General features: G+C 30.4%; 4 protein-coding genes across 4 annotated transcripts; 2 read left to right on the forward strand and 2 right to left on the reverse strand.

Annotated features, from left to right (window-relative positions):
• Positions 1-206: 206 nt before the first annotated feature.
• On the reverse strand, positions 207-4,911 carry LOC113362954 (cleavage stimulation factor subunit 2 tau variant-like). Its single transcript, XM_026605448.1, has 8 exons — positions 4,793-4,911; positions 4,397-4,425; positions 3,944-4,147; positions 3,364-3,853; positions 1,343-1,445; positions 1,196-1,266; positions 663-751; positions 207-326 (listed from the first exon to the last, which is right to left on the reverse strand). Exons 1-8 carry the CDS (start codon positions 4,800-4,802, stop codon positions 207-209), a joined length of 1,116 nt encoding a protein of 371 aa, XP_026461233.1. The 5' UTR covers positions 4,803-4,911.
• Positions 4,912-6,037: 1,126 nt separating this feature from the next.
• On the reverse strand, positions 6,038-7,456 carry LOC113362956 (zinc finger protein 271-like). Its single transcript, XM_026605449.1, has one exon. It carries the CDS (start codon positions 7,454-7,456, stop codon positions 6,038-6,040), a length of 1,419 nt encoding a protein of 472 aa, XP_026461234.1.
• Positions 7,457-8,468: 1,012 nt separating this feature from the next.
• On the forward strand, positions 8,469-10,188 carry LOC113362957 (anaphase-promoting complex subunit 2-like). The gene is made up of 5 exons (XM_026605450.1): positions 8,469-8,525; positions 8,605-9,037; positions 9,100-9,341; positions 9,515-9,695; positions 9,926-10,188. Exons 1-5 carry the CDS (start codon positions 8,469-8,471, stop codon positions 10,186-10,188), a joined length of 1,176 nt encoding a protein of 391 aa, XP_026461235.1.
• Positions 10,189-16,985: 6,797 nt separating this feature from the next.
• LOC113362958 (lebercilin-like protein) lies at positions 16,986-18,131 on the forward strand. The gene has a single exon (XM_026605451.1). The coding sequence runs from the start codon at positions 16,986-16,988 to the stop codon at positions 18,129-18,131; it is 1,146 nt and encodes a 381-aa protein (XP_026461236.1).
• Positions 18,132-18,196: the final 65 nt, after the last annotated feature.

An 18,196-nucleotide genomic window follows, 5' to 3' on the forward strand; every position in this document is an offset into this window, starting at 1 on the left:
GACTTAATCTTTTGAAGAACTTTTCAGATTTAGAAGGTATAAGTCCTATAATAGGTATTTATTCCTATAATAGATACAAGATGTAGGACTTAATTGTCCAAAGTACATATTAGAAAGTAGCCTCAAAATAGGTAATAGTGGAAAGAAGAACATAATCAAATACAATATTTATTTAGAGAAACATACAAGATAATCAATATAAGTCTTCATCTCTGAGTAGAGCGTGCAATTTGTTCCTTGAGAAGCAAAATACTTGACCTTTGATCAGGCGGTAGTAATGCTATTTGCTCGTCAGATAATTGTAGGACTTGCATGATCAGGGCAGTCTGTGGAAAGATAAAAAGAAATATAGAGATAATAGACAGATAAAATGATTCGAGAAGAGACCCCTTATTAAAAATGCAATTGCTAAACATTAATTGATTTCTACATTCCAGATTGGAAAAACATATCTGTGAAAGGGGTAAGTAGAAAGTTTAAAAATACGCTTTTTGTAAGTATTTTGATCTATCATTGTTTTTATCTATATTAACCCTTTCCACTCGAATGCCGCCGCTTCGGCATTCAGCATTTTGCGAGTGGAAAGGGTTAAGAATATTGTTTGCATAATTTTTCTTACAATGAGGAGTTATTTTAATATAAATAATAATAAACATTATTACCTTGTCCTGATCAGTTGTTGGAGCGTTTGAAGCAGGAGCTGGTCTAGGTGGTGCCATAGATGTTGGAGGAGGTCTTGTTGGCATGATACCTTTAAAAATGAACAAGTATATAATAATAATAATAATAATGGGTAGTACTGCCCTAGGGCTGGTCCAGGAGCTGAGATAAACTCCAACTCGATTCAGGGAAAAATAGCATGGGAGATTTCCCATTGCCATTTTACACTGCAGTGCCCAAAAAGTCTATTTTACTTGAAACATATTTTTGATTTATATTTTTAGGTGAAAATTGATATCACTACTGCATGATATCAGGATATATCCAGTGCAAGGGGTAAAACTCATGACCCTTTCCATACCAGGCAGTACTACCCATGAAACATCTAAATCTTAATATATTCAGAATAGCAATTTCTACTACTATTTTGGTTATCAATTTGGAAGCATTTGAGCCCCTGAGAGCAGAGAAATTCAAAAACATCCATACTAAGGACCACCCCAATATATATTTCATATAATTTTTTCCCCCTTACCTCTAGCTAATCGTGGATCATTCCTGGCAACTTCAGGAGGACGAGATCTAGGATCACTTGGTGCAGCAGTACTACAAACCAGAATATTGTTAATGAATTTTATTTATTGGTATTTTAGAATTGTATCGAATTGATTGAATAACTAACCTTTCTGTTGGTGTCGGTCTTGCTAACATACTTCTCATATCCTGGTCACCACTAGGCTGGTTGCTACGCAACATTCTTGGATCTGATGCACGAAAATCTGTATCTGAAATATTTATATCTTATTTATTACATAATAGAAATGAATTTAAGAGGGAATTTGACACACAATTTGGTGATCACGATATTAATTAATTTAAATCCTGGTTTCATTTCTGGTGCTATTTGTGGGACAAGAAGTTTTCAATTTGTTATTAAATGTAAATGTACTGGTTGGTGGTTTGATAATAAAGTTTATTAAAACGTATAATGCATTTTAATCTTTAATCAAAAAATAAACTAGATGTAAGTGGCATGTTGCCTTAAGGCAAGGGCATTGGACATCTGAATATGTGTGAATGATAATTAAATCAAAAGGGACTGATATTTAGCAAATATTTAATTAATAGAATAAAAACTTTATAGATAAAGATGTTTGACATCGTGTTGTAGATAATTTTGACTAGTTTTCATCTTTCTAAATATAATATAAGACAACGTTCATCTAATAATAAGTTTATCTATTTAAAAGATGGACAATAAAAGATGAAAAATTTCATCTACATTTTTCATATCAACAAGGGACACTAAAATTATAAATTGAAGTTTAATCAATTATCAATATTGCAATAAAACTTTAGAGATAAATATGTTTGGCATCATGTTGTAGATAATTTTAACTTGTTTTCATCTTTCTAAGATAACATAAACTAAAAAATTGCACCTACATTTTTTGTATCAACATGTGACAATGATATTAAACTGAGTTTCTTTAATTATTAATATTGCGATAAAACTTTATAGATAAATATATTTGGCATCGTGTTATTGATAATTTTAACTAGTTTTTTCATCTTTCTAAGATAACGTTTATCTATTTTTATTAATTCAAAAGATGCATAACAAAAACTAAAAAAATTGCACCTATATTTTTTTTTCATCAACTAATATTGCAATAAAACCTTATACATAGATATGTTTGGCATCATGTTGTAGATAATTTTAACTAGTTTTCATCTTACTAAGATAATGTTCATCTATTTTTATCTATTTAAAAGATGCATAATAAAAACTAAAAAAATGCACCTACATTTTTTGTATCAACATGAGACGTTGAAGTTTAATTAATTAATAATAATAGAATAATAAATTTATAGATAAATATGTTTGGCATCAAGTTGTAGATAATTTTAACTAGTTTTCATCTTTCTAAGATAACGTTATCTATTTGAAACATGCATAATAAAAACTAAAAAAATGCACCTATATTAACATGGGACACTGATTGATTGCAGTTTAATTAATTAACAATAATAATATAGTAAAAACTTTATAGAGAAAAAACTTTATCGTGTTGTAGATAGTTTTATCTAGTTTTCATCTTTACAAGCTCTATATACATAATAAAAATTAGAAAATTGTAGCCTCATTATCGACATTGATATTTTAAATTTAAATTCATTTAATATTTATATTATAATAATGGGCTATCATGTTGTAAATCGTTTTATCTAGTTTTTATCTTTCTAAGACCACAATTATCTATTTAAAAGATACGTAGTCAAAAATGCACTCACAAAGACAAAAATTAATTATAGATAATATTATAAAACCCGAATAAATGAATTTATTTATTAAATTAGCAAATAGGATTTTATGGTGCAAGCACAGACATACATACTTTATCCAAATTCGGTGTCAAATGATTGAGAATGACTTGAAAGGTCTTTCAGAATGTTAATAACAATGTTGTAAAAAGCAAGTACCGGTACTTGCTAATTTTAAAATGAATTGCATCTTCTGGAAAAAATACCATATACTTTATCTATAGAGGTTATAACTTTGATGGCAAACGATTCAGAATGACTTCTAACATCCTTTGGAATGTTAATAACAATTGTATAAAACAGTACCAATTGAAAAAGTGCTATTAAGACTTTGTTATAAATAAAGAACTAAATTAATTATAATTCCATTACCCTTACCGCTATAAATGTTGGTCTGTGGTGCAGCCACTGCACTAGGCTGCTCCCTCACTGCAGGCTGTGCCTGTGGCAATTTAATACCACCCATCGGCTGCTGCTGTTTAGCAACCATCATTGGCGGTTGTTGGTTCGTAACCATGGTTGGTTGTTGATTTGGAACCATCATTGGTTGTTTCGGGAACACTACTGGTTGTTTCTGAACAATACTAGGTTGAGGAACTATTTGAGGAGGTGGTACTATGCTAGGTTGGGGCACCATTGTAGGTGCAGGGACAGGCTGAGGTGCAGCCACAGGTCTAGGAGGCGCATTGCCACCAAGACCAGGAATCATTACAGGGGCTGGAACTGGTTGGGGTATTATGTTAGGGGTTGGAGCAGTTGGTTGTTGTTGTGTTAAACCAGGTTCTGCTTTTATTGTTGCCTGTGGCATTGATATTGAGGGAGCAGGGACTGTTGCAGGAGTTGGTGGAGCAGGGGCTGTCATTGTTGCCTAGATAAAAGAAATATTTTAAGTAATAATTGTACAGAAAAATTGAAATTTGGAGGTTTGATGAATTAGCAAAGATTCTTCTCTATTTACCAAGAAGTCCTTAGGGTCCACGATGTTCAATAATATCTGTGCATGAAGCAAAGCGTATGTCAATTGTGGATTTTTAGCAAGCATGGTCCTTGCTTCGGTGGCATTGTTTTGGATGCAACCTTTCATTTGAATCATCAATTCGAACATTTGGCCAGCTGGAAGGCATGCCACAGCTTTGCTAATCGCTGCTGGGGTATCATCTGTCTAAAAAATAATAATAAATAATATTTGATGGAAATAAGATATAAAAAACGTTTTTTTTTATAAATTGTGTAAGTTAATAGATACCACATGGATAAATCAACTAATATAAGATATTGATAATTCTTTTTTATGTTACATTTTCAAAGTTTTCATTATAAAATTGCATTTGTAAATTTAGTTGTTTAATCGTAAAAAAGTATTGCAAATATATTTTATTTGTAATTTTATACTTAAATAGATTTTACTTACTTGGTTGCTGCTGTTGAAAACACTTCTACCTGTAAAAATATTTGTGTATCGTAAATCAAAAGCTCTTGAATGAAATTAATCTAATGAATTTAATTGTGAGAATAAATAAAATCATTGGTGTAAAATAACAATGAAATTTAATAAGAAAGCATTAATACTTCTTTGCTTCAGACATTTTTACAATAATTAGCCAATATATAAACCATAAATAAACTAGTTGTAAATAATTGTGATAAAATTCAGTGTATATCTGATTTTAAAACTTTATTGAAACTTATTAAGTTAATAAGCTCAAATTCGAAGACTCTGGTAAAAATTTTAATACAAAAATAAATATGTATATATAATTTTAATTAATAAACTATTACTAAAGATATTTTACATATATATATTTACCAAAATCCATTGTGGCATATATGTTAAAGATATGAAAACACTTTCACAATCACTAAAATATATTTTCTAAATCAAAATAAGTTTAATTCTACTTTCCAATTAATAAATAAATATATTTATATTTAAATATTTGTATATATAAAATTATTTACACAAAAATATATTTCTGTTTGACATTTAAGAAGACATGACAGATTAACGATGTGAAGTTAGCTTCAAAAATATACCAGTGTTTCTCAACATGTGTGTAACATAAATATGAATTATTGCTTAAAATTAAATAATAATTATTTAATCAACAAATATTTATTTTTAAAGATAGTAAAATTTGATAATAATCAAGAACAAATAATTATTTTCGTCATATTATTTTAGTTATAGTAATGGGCCGAAAATCGAAAATGAAAATTTTTGCATATCTTAACGTTTTGAAAGTTTCAGAACATTTTGGCATACCTCAGAAAAAATGGATGTATGTGTATGTGTGTTCAAAAAACATTCGATTCCTATTGATAGGGAGATGTGCTGATTAGTTTTTGGCAAAGGCAGGTCGAGCCGTTAGGGAGATACGTAGCAAAAAGTGCAGAAAATACAAATCGAGTTTTCAAGAGAATGGAGTATCCGATTGATCCAAAAAACATTAAATTTGCAATGATTGGGAGAAGAGGTGATTAGTTTTTGGCAAAGGCAGGTTCAGCCATTTCGAAGATACAGAGGTAGATATTAAAAAAATAACAGTTTGGAGAGAACTAAGCGTCCGATTTGAATGATTCAAAAAACTTTCTGCTTGTTTTAACAAAATAATTGCTTCTGGAAAAAAAGTTTTGTTGAAACTTTGTTGAGATTTTAATTTTAATTAAAACTAAAGTTCTAATATACTTTAAACAAATAATTTCAGCTTATATATTTCTTATAAATATTAGACAATGCTACAATATTTATAATAATCTATTTGAAAACATTTAATATTCCTCGATCATTTCGTTACGGTACGGAATGTTCCAGCAATTTGCCTTAAGGCACAATGCCATACACCACTAGTTTCTATCAGCAGTCATGTATCAGTTCCTGATTATGTAAATCCATTATTGAATACTTATAATTATCCCACTGTGAATCAACATTTGTCCTGTCAAGCTATATCAATATATGAATGCCTTCTTGCATATCTTACATTTGTGTGGACGGACACCAATTGGAATTTGCATATGTTTATTCAAGACACTTGGATCTGTGAATTTCTTATCACATATTTTGCCTACTGTGAATGAGCATATGTCTTTTCAAGACACTCGATTGTGCAAATGCCTTATCACATATTGTACATTTATTTGGGCGTTCCCCAGTGTGAATGAGCATATGTCTTTTCAAGACACTCGATTGTGCAAATGCCTTATCACATATTGTACATTTATTTGGGCGGTCCCCAGTGTGAATGAGCATATGTTGATTCAAATGACACAAATGTATGAACTTCTTACTACATATTTTACAAATATGATCTCGTTCACCAGTGTGAGTGAGCATATGTCTACTCAAATCATCCAATCGTTTGAATGTCTTATCACATATTGTACATTTGTTAGGACGTTCCTCAGTGTGAATGAGCATATGTCTATTCAAGCCACTCAATTGTGCAAATGCCTTATCACATATTGTACATTTATTAAGACGTTCCCCAGTGTGAATGAGCATATGTCGATTCAAATTACTCAAACGAATGAATGTCTTATCACATATTTCACATTCATGAGGACGTTCCGCAGTGTGAGTTAGCATGTGTTGATTCAAGCCACTTGATTGTGAGAATGTCTTATCACATATTGTACATTTATTAGAGCGTTCACCAGTGTGAACGAGCATATGTCTTTTCAAACTATCCAATCTTAAGAATGTCTTATCACATATTGTACATTTAGTAGAGCGTTCCCCTCTATGAATGAGCATATGTTGATTCAAATTACACAAATGTATAAACTTCTTATCACATATTCTACAAATATGAGCTCGTTCACCAGTGTGACTGAGCATATGTCTACTCAAATCATCCAATCGTTTGAATGTCTTATCACATATTTCACATTTATTAGGGCGTTCCCCAGTGTGAATGAGCATATGACGATTCAAATGACTCGATCTTATGAATGCTTTATCACATAGTTGACATTTATAAGGTCTCTTTGCAGTATCAGCATGAATTTTTTGTTTTTGATTACCAGATTCGTTCAAGTGTGAAGTTTGTTCTGTGGCATGAGCACATATGTGTTGATCTAAATGATATTTTGTAGTAAATGCATTATCACACTCTGTACATTTGAAATGTTTTTCATCTGTATGAGATTTGAGATGCACTTCTAATGCACTTGCTTCTGGAAAAGTCTTTGAACAAAATTTACATTCATGTTCATGCACTAACATATGCTGTTTTAAATTGTACATCCCTGTAAATGTCCTATCATACTTGTCACATTTATAAGGAGGCGCCTGAAATAATTCCTGTTGGGCATCTTCTATTTTTACTATGGAATCTGTAAACCTCTTCTGGCATGTTTCTTCATCCTCTGAACAGGATTCAGGGTCTTTTTCAATTTCCTCTTTGATGTCTTCGATTGGATATTCTTGTGGTTCAATTTTAATTATCGTATCATCAGCTGCCTCTGACATTTTGAGATATTTGTGCAATGTGTATGTTCTGTAAGTATTGACAAAAATAGTTGATTACTATTTAATGAGCTATTGCTGAATATGATAATTTAACTAGATATTGACGGTTTGAGAATGGAGTGTTTTAGAAAGGCAATGCATTTATCCAGTTGTAATATTTCTCAGGAGTAAATCAATCTCAAAGCTTTCTCAATGGTTGGGTTTATTTCTAAAGCTAGTTTTATCTTTAAATCTAATCTTACATTAAATTAACTGAAGTCAGTTTTGGACAATGTATGTCGCCAAGATGAATCCTTCCTCAAATCTATTTAACAGATGTGAAACTATTTGTTACACACTTTTGGCTTATTGCAAAGCTGAAATATAAAAAGGTACAATTGAGCTTTGATTATCCCTTAATATTTATAGTTCTTTCTGTATGAAATAAATATAAAAAAATTTAATCATGAGAAATAACCTCAAAGTATTTTACACTACCTTTATGTTTATCAATCAATCTCACAAACACTGCCTTTTAATACACACTAATAATTATACTTATGTATTTATATAATATATTTATTATAACATTTAATTAATAATTATGTTGAATAATTAAATAAATAAAAAATTACATGTTTCATCAGTCCATTCAATAATTTGTTTGACAGTTTGACAGTTGAATGAACTTCGGTAAACGAACTGAATATGGCGGTGCTCCAATGTCACTGTTGCCAACATAAGAATATTTTGAAATATTATTTCATTTTTGACAACTTTTGGAACCACAACACCAGTTCTGTCAGTTTGCGAAAGAAAGTTTACTACTGTTCTAATGAATTCAAATAAAAAAATGATGTTTTATAATATATTAAACATATATAAATATGTTTAATATATTATTTAATGTTTAGGTAGTTTTAATTTGTTATATTTACGTTTCAGCAAATTTTATATAGAAAGATTGTGAAGTTTTTTATTTATAGGTTATGTACCGGTAATGTTAGAAGAACAAAAATAGTTATATATAAAAATGACTGATAAATTGTGGAAAACGTTTTGTGCAGCTTTTCCTATTTTAAATGAAAAGGTAATAAAATTAGTCCTTATAATATTACTAATAGTTTATTTAATGTAGTCTTTGTAATTGAATAGAATTTCTTTTACAGCGATCTCCTGAATCCATAACAGAAGACAACTTCATAAATTCAGTACAGGAACTTCGCAACTTAAAAATAGACCAAATATTCATCCAACACATATTTACACAAATAGAAACCTACATAAGACAACAAGTAGCCCCCTTGTTTTGGAGTAAATTCCAAATACAAAACAATGCACAGAATACATCCAACAACTTTCAAGACTCTGTTACATATCTTTATGATTTTGTTAAAAGTTTTCAACCACAGTTACAAAGACTGGATTATATGAGGAAGTCTTGTGATTCTGTGCAGTTAATTTATGGAGAAAGTGATACTTTGGAGGCTTTTTTAGTTATTTTAAGAGCTACACTGTTTTCGCAGAAAGTTCTTGATTATGAAGTTGTGGTACATGATTTTTATGATAAGGCTTTCAAGGTGTTTGCAAACTGCGACACAGGTGATTATAAATTAAATGCATATATGTATACATATATATATTTATATTTCTATTCCTCTTAGATGCTGAAGACTCCCTAGACGATATAACATGTCCAGGATGTTCCATGGAGACAGATTCATGTGCCTGTTCTACTATTGTTATGAACTTTCATTATGTAAACAGCTGTCTGATGTCGATGGGGCTTCTTGAAAAGTTAGCAGGACAAGTCATTACAAGTCTTATTCAGGATAGAATAAATTTACATGTTAAAAACACTACTAAAGGCAGTTTTGACTTGTCACATATTAAACCTTTAGAAGAGGTAATAATAGAAGATATTTAATATTGAAAGTTTTGTATCAAAGAATCAGCTATTTATACAAAAATTATTTGAACAATAATAATGATAATAAATATATATAATTCATTGCTTTATATTGAATAGATTTGATGCACTTATCTATTTTTTTATTAATTACATAGTTTTTTTTTTAGTGGTTAGATTGTATAGTTGTAAACTGGTTAATTAAAATTTACTGTGGAGGCTCTGCAGAAATTCCACGAAACAATCTTAAAATTGCAAAGGCTATAGAGAGATTTAAAAGAAAACTAGGACACTTTTTGTATGAAACTTACACACTTACCAGGATTGAACAGTTGTTTAACATTATTATAGGTAATAAAATAAATAATATATATATATATATATATATATATATTTAATATAAAATCTTATAGATTAACCTATCTTTATTACAATTAATGAATTAATGAAGTTTATTAGTAATTATCATTAGGTTAAACCTAGAGTTGTTCATGAATGTAATTGATATTATTTTAGTTATATTATAATATTGTGATAAAAATATTAATTGTATTATCTATCTATCTATCTATTTTTTCTAGAGTATCCTGAATCCCAGCCAGCAATTGAAGACCTCAAACAGTGTCTCCCCAAAACAGAATTACGTCCCAAATTAGTATCAACTCTGCAAAATGCTTTGCAGACCAGACTGCTACATCCAGGTGCCAACACCCCAGATATTCTGACGGCTTATATATCTGCAATAAAGGCTTTGAGACATTTGGACCCGAGTGGAGTCTTGCTGGAAACTATTACGGAGCCTGTCAGGCAGTATTTGAGAGGAAGAGATGATACAATAAGGTAAAGGAACATGATTTAGAGTTTTGTCTGATGCACATGGGTAAAATTCTATTCTATTTCTGGGTTAAATTCTATTATGATAATAGCATTTATAGTGGATAAAGATAAGACAACTTTTCGAAAATGGATAAAGAAAAGACAACTTTTAGCACAAAGTCCTTGAAATATGTAACTTATTGGTTTAAATTTTTTGAATTGTATATATATATATATATATATATATATATATATATATATATATATATATATAAATGAAAAAGTGAAGAAACTAGTGGTAGTGTACAAAAAATCAAGAATAATCCTAAGATTTGATAGAACTCTAACAAGTAAGTAATATTATCTAAGTATATTGAATTATCTAAGCATTATCAATTTAATTTTATCTCCACACAATTTTTGATTAAAAACCAAATCATATAAATAAGTTTTTAATGTCATTTTGACAAAACTAGTGCCAAATTAAAATATTTTTATTTCATTATTATATATACAAATAGTTTTGCAAACTTAACAAATGAGTTATATATGTAGATATTTAATCAATGAGTTTTTTATTTCAAGATCAAGTTGTTAAAATTTAGTATTTTGTGGCAAGATGGCTAATCGAGGATATTTCTCAGAGCACACACATTATATTCATAGAAATGTTACCGATGAAACTGCTTGTCCGATTAGTCCAAAGAAAAGGCAGTACACTTGGCAGGTAAGAATAAAATCAATATATGTGGTCTAATTGATTCTTGTTGATTATTTTTCATATTTTATTTAAATTTTAGAGCATATAGAGTTGCTTTAGGAAATTGCAATATTAGAGTGTATTGTTAAGAATTTAATTTTGAACAAATTTGCCAATACATCATTTGCATTTGTCAAATGGTTTAAGAATTATACGAAACATAATATTTTAATTCAAGATAATTAGAATTTGTGCAACTTGCAAATGGGTAATTGTACTACAGTTATTTGCAAGTGATTAGTATTCAAAGAGAAGAACACCAATTTAGTATTTATTTCAATTTAATATAAAGACATAATATTTCAATTCAAGATAATTACAAGTGTCAGCATTTACTAAATGCAGCAACTTGCCAATAAGTAATTCTGTTACAGTTTTATGCATATGAGATGTAGTTGAGTATTATTCAAAGAGTTGAATACTAATTTTATATTATTAAGATTTAGATAAGATTATGTTGCTTTGTAAGATTCTTCTTAAGATTCACTTTGAATTCTGTTGCTTTATATTAGCTAAAAGTGCTACTTGCCAATAGAAAATCTTGACTAGAATATAGAGAGAGTAGAGAACTTAGAGCACTTTGAAAATCCATAATAAAAGTTATTTCATCGAATGTTACTTGAGACTTTTCAAAAAGCAGTTCAAAGAAGAAATACTTAATTCATTTTTTATCTCTCCTCGCAAAAATTTGTATAAGCTCTGTAGTATTTTTTACAATTATACACAAAATCCAGAATCCAGAAAGAATCTGAAAAACTTGAAACGCAATCAATAAGTCAAAAGACCAAAAAAGACTTGAATAAAAAGTGTATAAATCTTCCAGTTTGATTGTATTGACAAAATATAGACAAACTAATGGGGTTTATTGTTTTTATAATACTTCATTGTATATAGCATTCAAACAACACATCCTCATACACTTAAAGTATTAATATTTTTGATTCTCTAGAAATTGTTTAGAATATACCTTACTTAGCAAAATAACGTTTGCCGGGTCAGCTAGAACCTAAAACCAATCCCATCAACCCGTTATCTATCATCTATACAATTTTATCCATAATTCCATCCATTACCTTATCTGTCCTCTCCTCCAGGTTAAAAAGCATCGCCACATCGGCGAGCTGACCCGTCTAAAATACCTGGAGGCCAAGAACGTCCTCTCTCCGGCTGAGAAATGGATCATGTACGGCGAGGACAACGAGATCCTGTTTCCATTAGAGACGGAAAAGCCCGAAGTGTACTGCGAGAAGTCGCTTCCGGCAAAATCTCTGCCCAGGAACGTCCTGATCGAGAGGAAGCGCAGAGAGTACAAGAGTCTGCCGATAGAGACGATCATGTTCGAGGCCGAGATCACCCCTTGGCAGATACTTCCACCAGAGGAGATGCACCGGTTCTTGAGTGCTTACCAGAAATATGCAATTGGTAAGGGTAAAGGATTGATGGGGCTTTACTGGTCTTTCAAAGTAACAGAACATCCCTTAAATATATATTAATATATGTTAATTAAATACACAGTAAACACCGTGTGATTTGAGCGGCGGGGGTGATTTAAAATCCACAAGCGTGCCTTCAGCTCTGTAACACCCATGTGGAATCTATGTGGATTTCAGATTGCTAACGCTGCTCAGTGTTTAATGGGTATTCTATGGTGCACCTATTTTATTTTGTAAAGCATATTTTCTAGATGTTGATAGCCTCACAATGTGTTGGTGGTTTTGAAAGTGTCTAAAAGCTATAACTGATGTGGTGTTTATGCCAGCACTTATTTAAACTATTGATACTGCCAACAGCTAAAACTAACTTTCAAATTGAACCAATATCAAGATAATATTAGTTATACTTTGCATAATATGAGTACCTGTTATTTTCAGGCATTTTATATAACTTTATGCAATTTTATGTTGCAATATAAGACAAATCATCGAGATTTGCTATTATACTTATCATAACATTTTGAAGGACATGAGTATGTTTTTAGCGTACTTAAGAATCAGAATTATATTTAATAATCTAATTATAACAATACTCAGATTCATTCATCAATATTTAAATAAGTTTGTTTCTTTTACAAGGTCACGAATTCAATGTCCTCCCCCTGGAGCTGTTCGACAATGAGGACTTCGAGTGCATGACAGTGGAGAAGTGGCTCAAGAAGAGCACTGTTAAGGACATCAAGCACACACTGCCAGCGAACGCCTTTATACCTGTCAGGGGGCTCTACGAGGCGCGACAGAAGGCCTACAGGAACGCCGATCCGGATATGCTTTACAAATGGACCAGGTGGGATAATAATAAAAGTAAAATTAATGGGTGTCTGCTTGAGTTAAACTCCAAATCGATTCAGAGAAGCATGCTATTGGTGTCTAATTTTTTCATTGAAAGAAAATTATCTCATGCAGTTCAAAATTTATGAGTCTTTAAGTGCAAACTGAAGCCTTGTTGAAAACTTACCGTTATTGTGATTAATTTTTATCAATTTTGTTAAAAAATATAAACAATTTTTCACTTTTTTGCATATTTTTCCACTGTTGTTTATTACCACAATTGTTTATTACCAAATATTTATTTAACCTTTCTCTGTCTTTTATCACTAATCTTCTATTTCCTCCCCCCAGTGTGGCAGTTGGTGACTTTGATCCCCAGACCCAACGTTGGGCAGTAATCACACTGGACAAGGAAAAGCAAATTTATAGAGTACCTCGAGTTTATGTCTTGTTCAAAGCCGAGAACCCTAAAATCTTTGCAGAACGTTTACGAGATGCTGTAGCCTCTCGAAACAGTGCTCAGAGGGAACTGAAATTTCAGTTGTATGTCGATTGCATGAATTTAGCAGGAGTCATGGACCCTGATAAGAAACTTATGGAGAAGGTCGAGAGACTGTCGTCTCGTAGAAATGCTTCAATGGCGGAGAGAGAGTCTCAGCAGCAAATGTTAACGGAACTAAGAGTAAGTTAAAGATAAAATAGATATAAACAATACATTTAACATTTATCTATTACCTTTTCTAGTTGGATTATCGTAGAAAGCTGGCAGAGATTGAACTCCGTCAAACTGGTTTCCAGAAATACAATCTTGAAATCACAGTGCCTCCTTTAGATGAATACAAAATTGTATATAAACGTGTAGAGACTTTGATGGAAGGCTTTACTGCAAGGAAGGAGTACATGCACTGGATGGGGTTGTATGTGCTGCCGAATACTTTTAATGGATTGTACAGTGTTGCTATAGAGGATGAGAAATTGGCAGCCTATAGCTTGTTTATGACCAATTTTAGGATGAGGGTGTCTTTGACGGAATTTTTAGGTAAGGGTGATAGATATATAGCTTATTAAGCAAGGCACTAACTTTTTGTAGAGTACAAGTTTAAAATTTTCTTTGCCGCATGAATTTTTATTTCAAACAATCATCGAAATAAGACATACATCTGTATAATAGTTTTTTTCACTATTTCATACAATTTTTACACTATTCCACATTACTATTTAATTTCATTGCACTATATTTTATACAATTTTGCATAATTTTACATAATTCATTTAATACATTCATGACTTATTTTATAGAAAATGTTACCTTGTTTACCATTTTACAAGATTTTTTTTTTGGTTTCAAATATGTTTTAATAATTGTACAGTGTTTTGTCTTATTTAAACAATTTTACATAGTTTTACATGTTTTATTTTAAAAAATTATCAAGTTTATTATTTGTTATCGAAAAAAGACATACATCTGTATAATAGTTTTGTCACTATTTTATACAATTTTTACACTATTCCACATTATTATTTAATTTCATTTCACCATGTTCTATAAAATTTTGCATAATTAACTTCCCGTAGGGTAAGTTATTTAATGGGCCGAAAATCGAAATTAAATTTTTTTGCATTTCTCGACGTTTTGAAGGTTTCTGAACATTTTGGCATACCTCAGAAAAAATGTATGTGTGTATGTATGTATGGATACAAATTTTCAGTCACGTTTTCGGGCGCACGGATCAACCGATTTGAATGGTTCAAAAAGCATTCGATTCCTATTGATAGGGAGATGAGCTGATTAGTTTTTGGCAAAGGCAGGTCCAGTCGTTACGAAGATACGGAGCAAAGAGTACAGAAATGACAAATCGAGATTTTGAGAGAACGGAGTATCCGATTTGAACGATCTAAAAAACATTGAATTTGTAATTAATGGGAGAATAGGTGATTAGTTTTTGGCAAAGGCAGGTCTAGCTACTTGGAAAATACAGAGCTAAATGTGCAAAAAATGGCGGTTTTTGAAAGAACTAAGTGTCCGATTTGAATGATTCAAAGAACTTTCTGCTTGCTTTAACAAAATAATTGCTTTTGGAAAAAAAAATGTTTCAAATTTTTTTTGTATTTCGAAAATAATTCAGATTTTAATTTTAATTCTGACTAACGTTCTAATATACTTTAAACAAATAATTTCAACCTTGCAATTCTGTTTATATAACTCTTATAAATATTACACAATGTTACAATATTTATAAAAATCTATTTGAAAACATTTAATATTCCTCGAACATTTCGTTAAGGTACGAAATGTTCGAGTTAAGGTAAGTTCCAGCAATTTGCCTTAAGGCACGATGCCATACACCACTAGTTTTACCATGATTTTACCTCGCTTTTTCCTTCATTGTTTACAATTTGTACGATTTTATTAATTTTTGCCTCATTTGACACGTTTTTATAAAATTCCATATAATTTTACTTTATTTTGCACAATTTTACTTCATTCTGCACATTTTTACTTTATTCTTAATTTTTTAATTTTACTTATTTTCATCTTACTTATTCGTTTTTACCTTATTTTGCTTGATTCAATTTAATTTTACAGTTTTATACAATATTTTACATATTTTTCCCCATTTTTATTGTTTTTTTCTCTTATTAAATAATTTTACTGTTTTATGCATTTTTACATTATTGTTAATAATGTAAAAATTATTACTTAATTTTATTTAAGTAAACACATTTTTACCGTGATTTACATCATTTTAAATTTTTTACCGTATATTATTGGTACTGTATAAAATTTTACTAAATTTTAAGCTATTATACCTTATTTTACATAATATCATCGCATTTTATATGTTTTTACCATAATTTGGACTGTTTTTTTATACTGTTTACTTAATTTCACACGTTTTTATAAAGTTTCATATAATTTTATTGGATTTTGCACATTTTTATCTTTTTATTTTACTTATTTTCATCTTACTTATTCGTTTTACCTTATTTTGCTCGATTCAATTTAATTTTACACTTTTATACAATATTTTACATTTTTTCCCCCATTTTTATTGTTTTTACATTTATTAAATAATTTTAGTGTTTTATGCATTTTTAAATTATTGTACACAATTTTATTTAAGTAAACACATTTTTATTGTGATTTACATCATTTTAATTTTTTTACTGTATATTATTGGTATTGTATACAATTTTCTTAAATTTTAAGCACTTATACCTTATTTTACATAATATCATCTCATTTTATATATTTTTACCATAATTTGTTTTTTATACTGTTTACTTAATTTCACACGTTTTTATGAAATTTCATATAATTTTATTTCATTTTGCACATTTTTATCTCCTTAATTTTACTTATTTTCATCTTACTGACTCGTTTTTAACTTATTTTGCTCGATTCAATTTAATTTTACACATTTATACAATATTTTATGTATTTTTGTACCATTTTTAATGTTTTTACTTTTATTAAATAATTTTACTATTATATACATTTTTCTATTATTGTACAAAATTTTATTTAATTTAACACATTTTTATCGTGATTTACATCATTTTAATTTTTTTACCATATATTATTGTTATTGTATAAAGTTTAATTATATTTGATACATGTATACCTTATTTTACATACTTTCATCTCATTTATATCTTTTTACCATTTTTTATACTTTTTAATCTAGAATTATATAAAACAGTGGAATATGTCATTTGTCAAATAAAAAAAAATGACACTAATATTTTTATATACACACCTAAGTTGCTATATGAGGAAATGTTATACGCTCTATTAAAATGTCTTCCAACGACAACAGTTTTGAAGTAACCAACAGCAAACATGAACTTCCGCAATCCAGTCAACATTCTTTATCCGTCTACAAAAATGTATCCCTCAAAACTGGTAAAAAACCTAAGAAACATGCAGGCTTCGTTAACATTAACTATAACCACTGCGACGTCACCGAGAAGATATTCATGGACCAGAAATTGAAGATCAAGATGCTCCATAACAAACTTGGAGCAGCTCAGATACACATCAATGAATTGACAAACGAGAATAGGCTCCTGAAGCAACTACAATCGAAGCAGGACACCGTCCTGAGTCGTTTGGAGAACTGCAAGTCCAAGTTGCCTCAATTACTTCGAAACCAGGATGAAGACATGCGTAGTTGTCAGAACAAGTACCATCATATGAGGAAGGAGTTACGAGGAGTTGCGCATAAACTTAAACAGACCGAGAAGAAGTTGTGCAGTCTCCAAGAGGCTTATGTGCGTCTCCAGATTTTGAGCGAGGACCGCAATTTACCAGAACGCCAACAATTGATGGAGGAAAATATGAAACTCCAGGACGACATTGCTAAACAGAGAGATGCCAATGTGCAACTGGAGAAGAGCATGCAGTTATTGAGTAAGAATTCTAAGGTCCAGATGATGAACGAGAATAGTAAGCATAAGGAGACCAAGAAGGCTTTGGAGATTGCAGAGAATGAGGTTGCAAGGTTGTTACAAGTTCTGGAGTCTCGGGATAAGTATATTGCTATGCACCATATTAGATCAGGAACCAGAAGTCTAGGTAACAAAATTAAAGATGTGACACCTAAAATTAGTGTTATCAAAGAAGCACCAAAGAAAATTGTCAGGAATAAAACATCATCAACTAAGGTTGATGATGCCAAAAGAAGTGGCAAAGTATCTAATACACTTGTGGACCGTGCAGATATTTTGAAGAGCATCAAAGCAGGCGTTGATAGCATCTCATTAGAAATTACTCAATCTAACGACTCAAGCAACTTTCTTGATCCTGATGAGTACGACACCAGCAGCATTGAGGATATGACTTCTAGCAACCAAGAAGAAAACAGGGATACACCTTTGGTACAAGATGATGACAAGGATTTTTTAGTCTTCACCAGAACCAGACCAGGCATGTTTTCCAACTAAACAAGTAGATTTACCAACACCAGATGATGGCACAAAGACTTTTTAGTCTTCAACCAGAACCAGAC

Source organism: Ctenocephalides felis, unplaced genomic scaffold (assembly GCF_003426905.1).
Source record: "Ctenocephalides felis isolate EL2017-DRISC unplaced genomic scaffold, ASM342690v1 CF-g0.4_SCAFFOLD_00845, whole genome shotgun sequence".
In the NCBI taxonomy this organism is placed as follows: domain Eukaryota; kingdom Metazoa; phylum Arthropoda; class Insecta; order Siphonaptera; family Pulicidae; genus Ctenocephalides; species Ctenocephalides felis.

Bases quoted from the DNA above. Each gene is read 5' to 3' on its own strand.
- LOC113362957 (XM_026605450.1), top strand. From the start codon at position 8,469: ATGACTGATAAATTGTGGAAAACGTTTTGTGCAGCTTTTCCTATTTTA. The intron at 9,342-9,514 runs GTAATAATAGAA...TTTTTTTTTTAG, and splicing joins ATATTAAACCTTTAGAAGAG to TGGTTAGATTGTATAGTTGT. The intron at 9,696-9,925 runs GTAATAAAATAA...TATTTTTTCTAG, and splicing joins GTTGTTTAACATTATTATAG to AGTATCCTGAATCCCAGCCA.
- LOC113362956 (XM_026605449.1), bottom strand. From the start codon at position 7,456: ATGTCAGAGGCAGCTGATGATACGATAATTAAAATTGAACCACAAGAA.
- LOC113362954 (XM_026605448.1), bottom strand. The intron at 3,854-3,943 runs GTAAATAGAGAA...TCTTTTATCTAG, and splicing joins TGGACCCTAAGGACTTCTTG to GCAACAATGACAGCCCCTGC. The intron at 752-1,195 runs GTAAGGGGGAAA...TCATTTTTAAAG, and splicing joins TGATCCACGATTAGCTAGAG to GTATCATGCCAACAAGACCT.
- LOC113362958 (XM_026605451.1), top strand. From the start codon at position 16,986: ATGTCTTCCAACGACAACAGTTTTGAAGTAACCAACAGCAAACATGAA.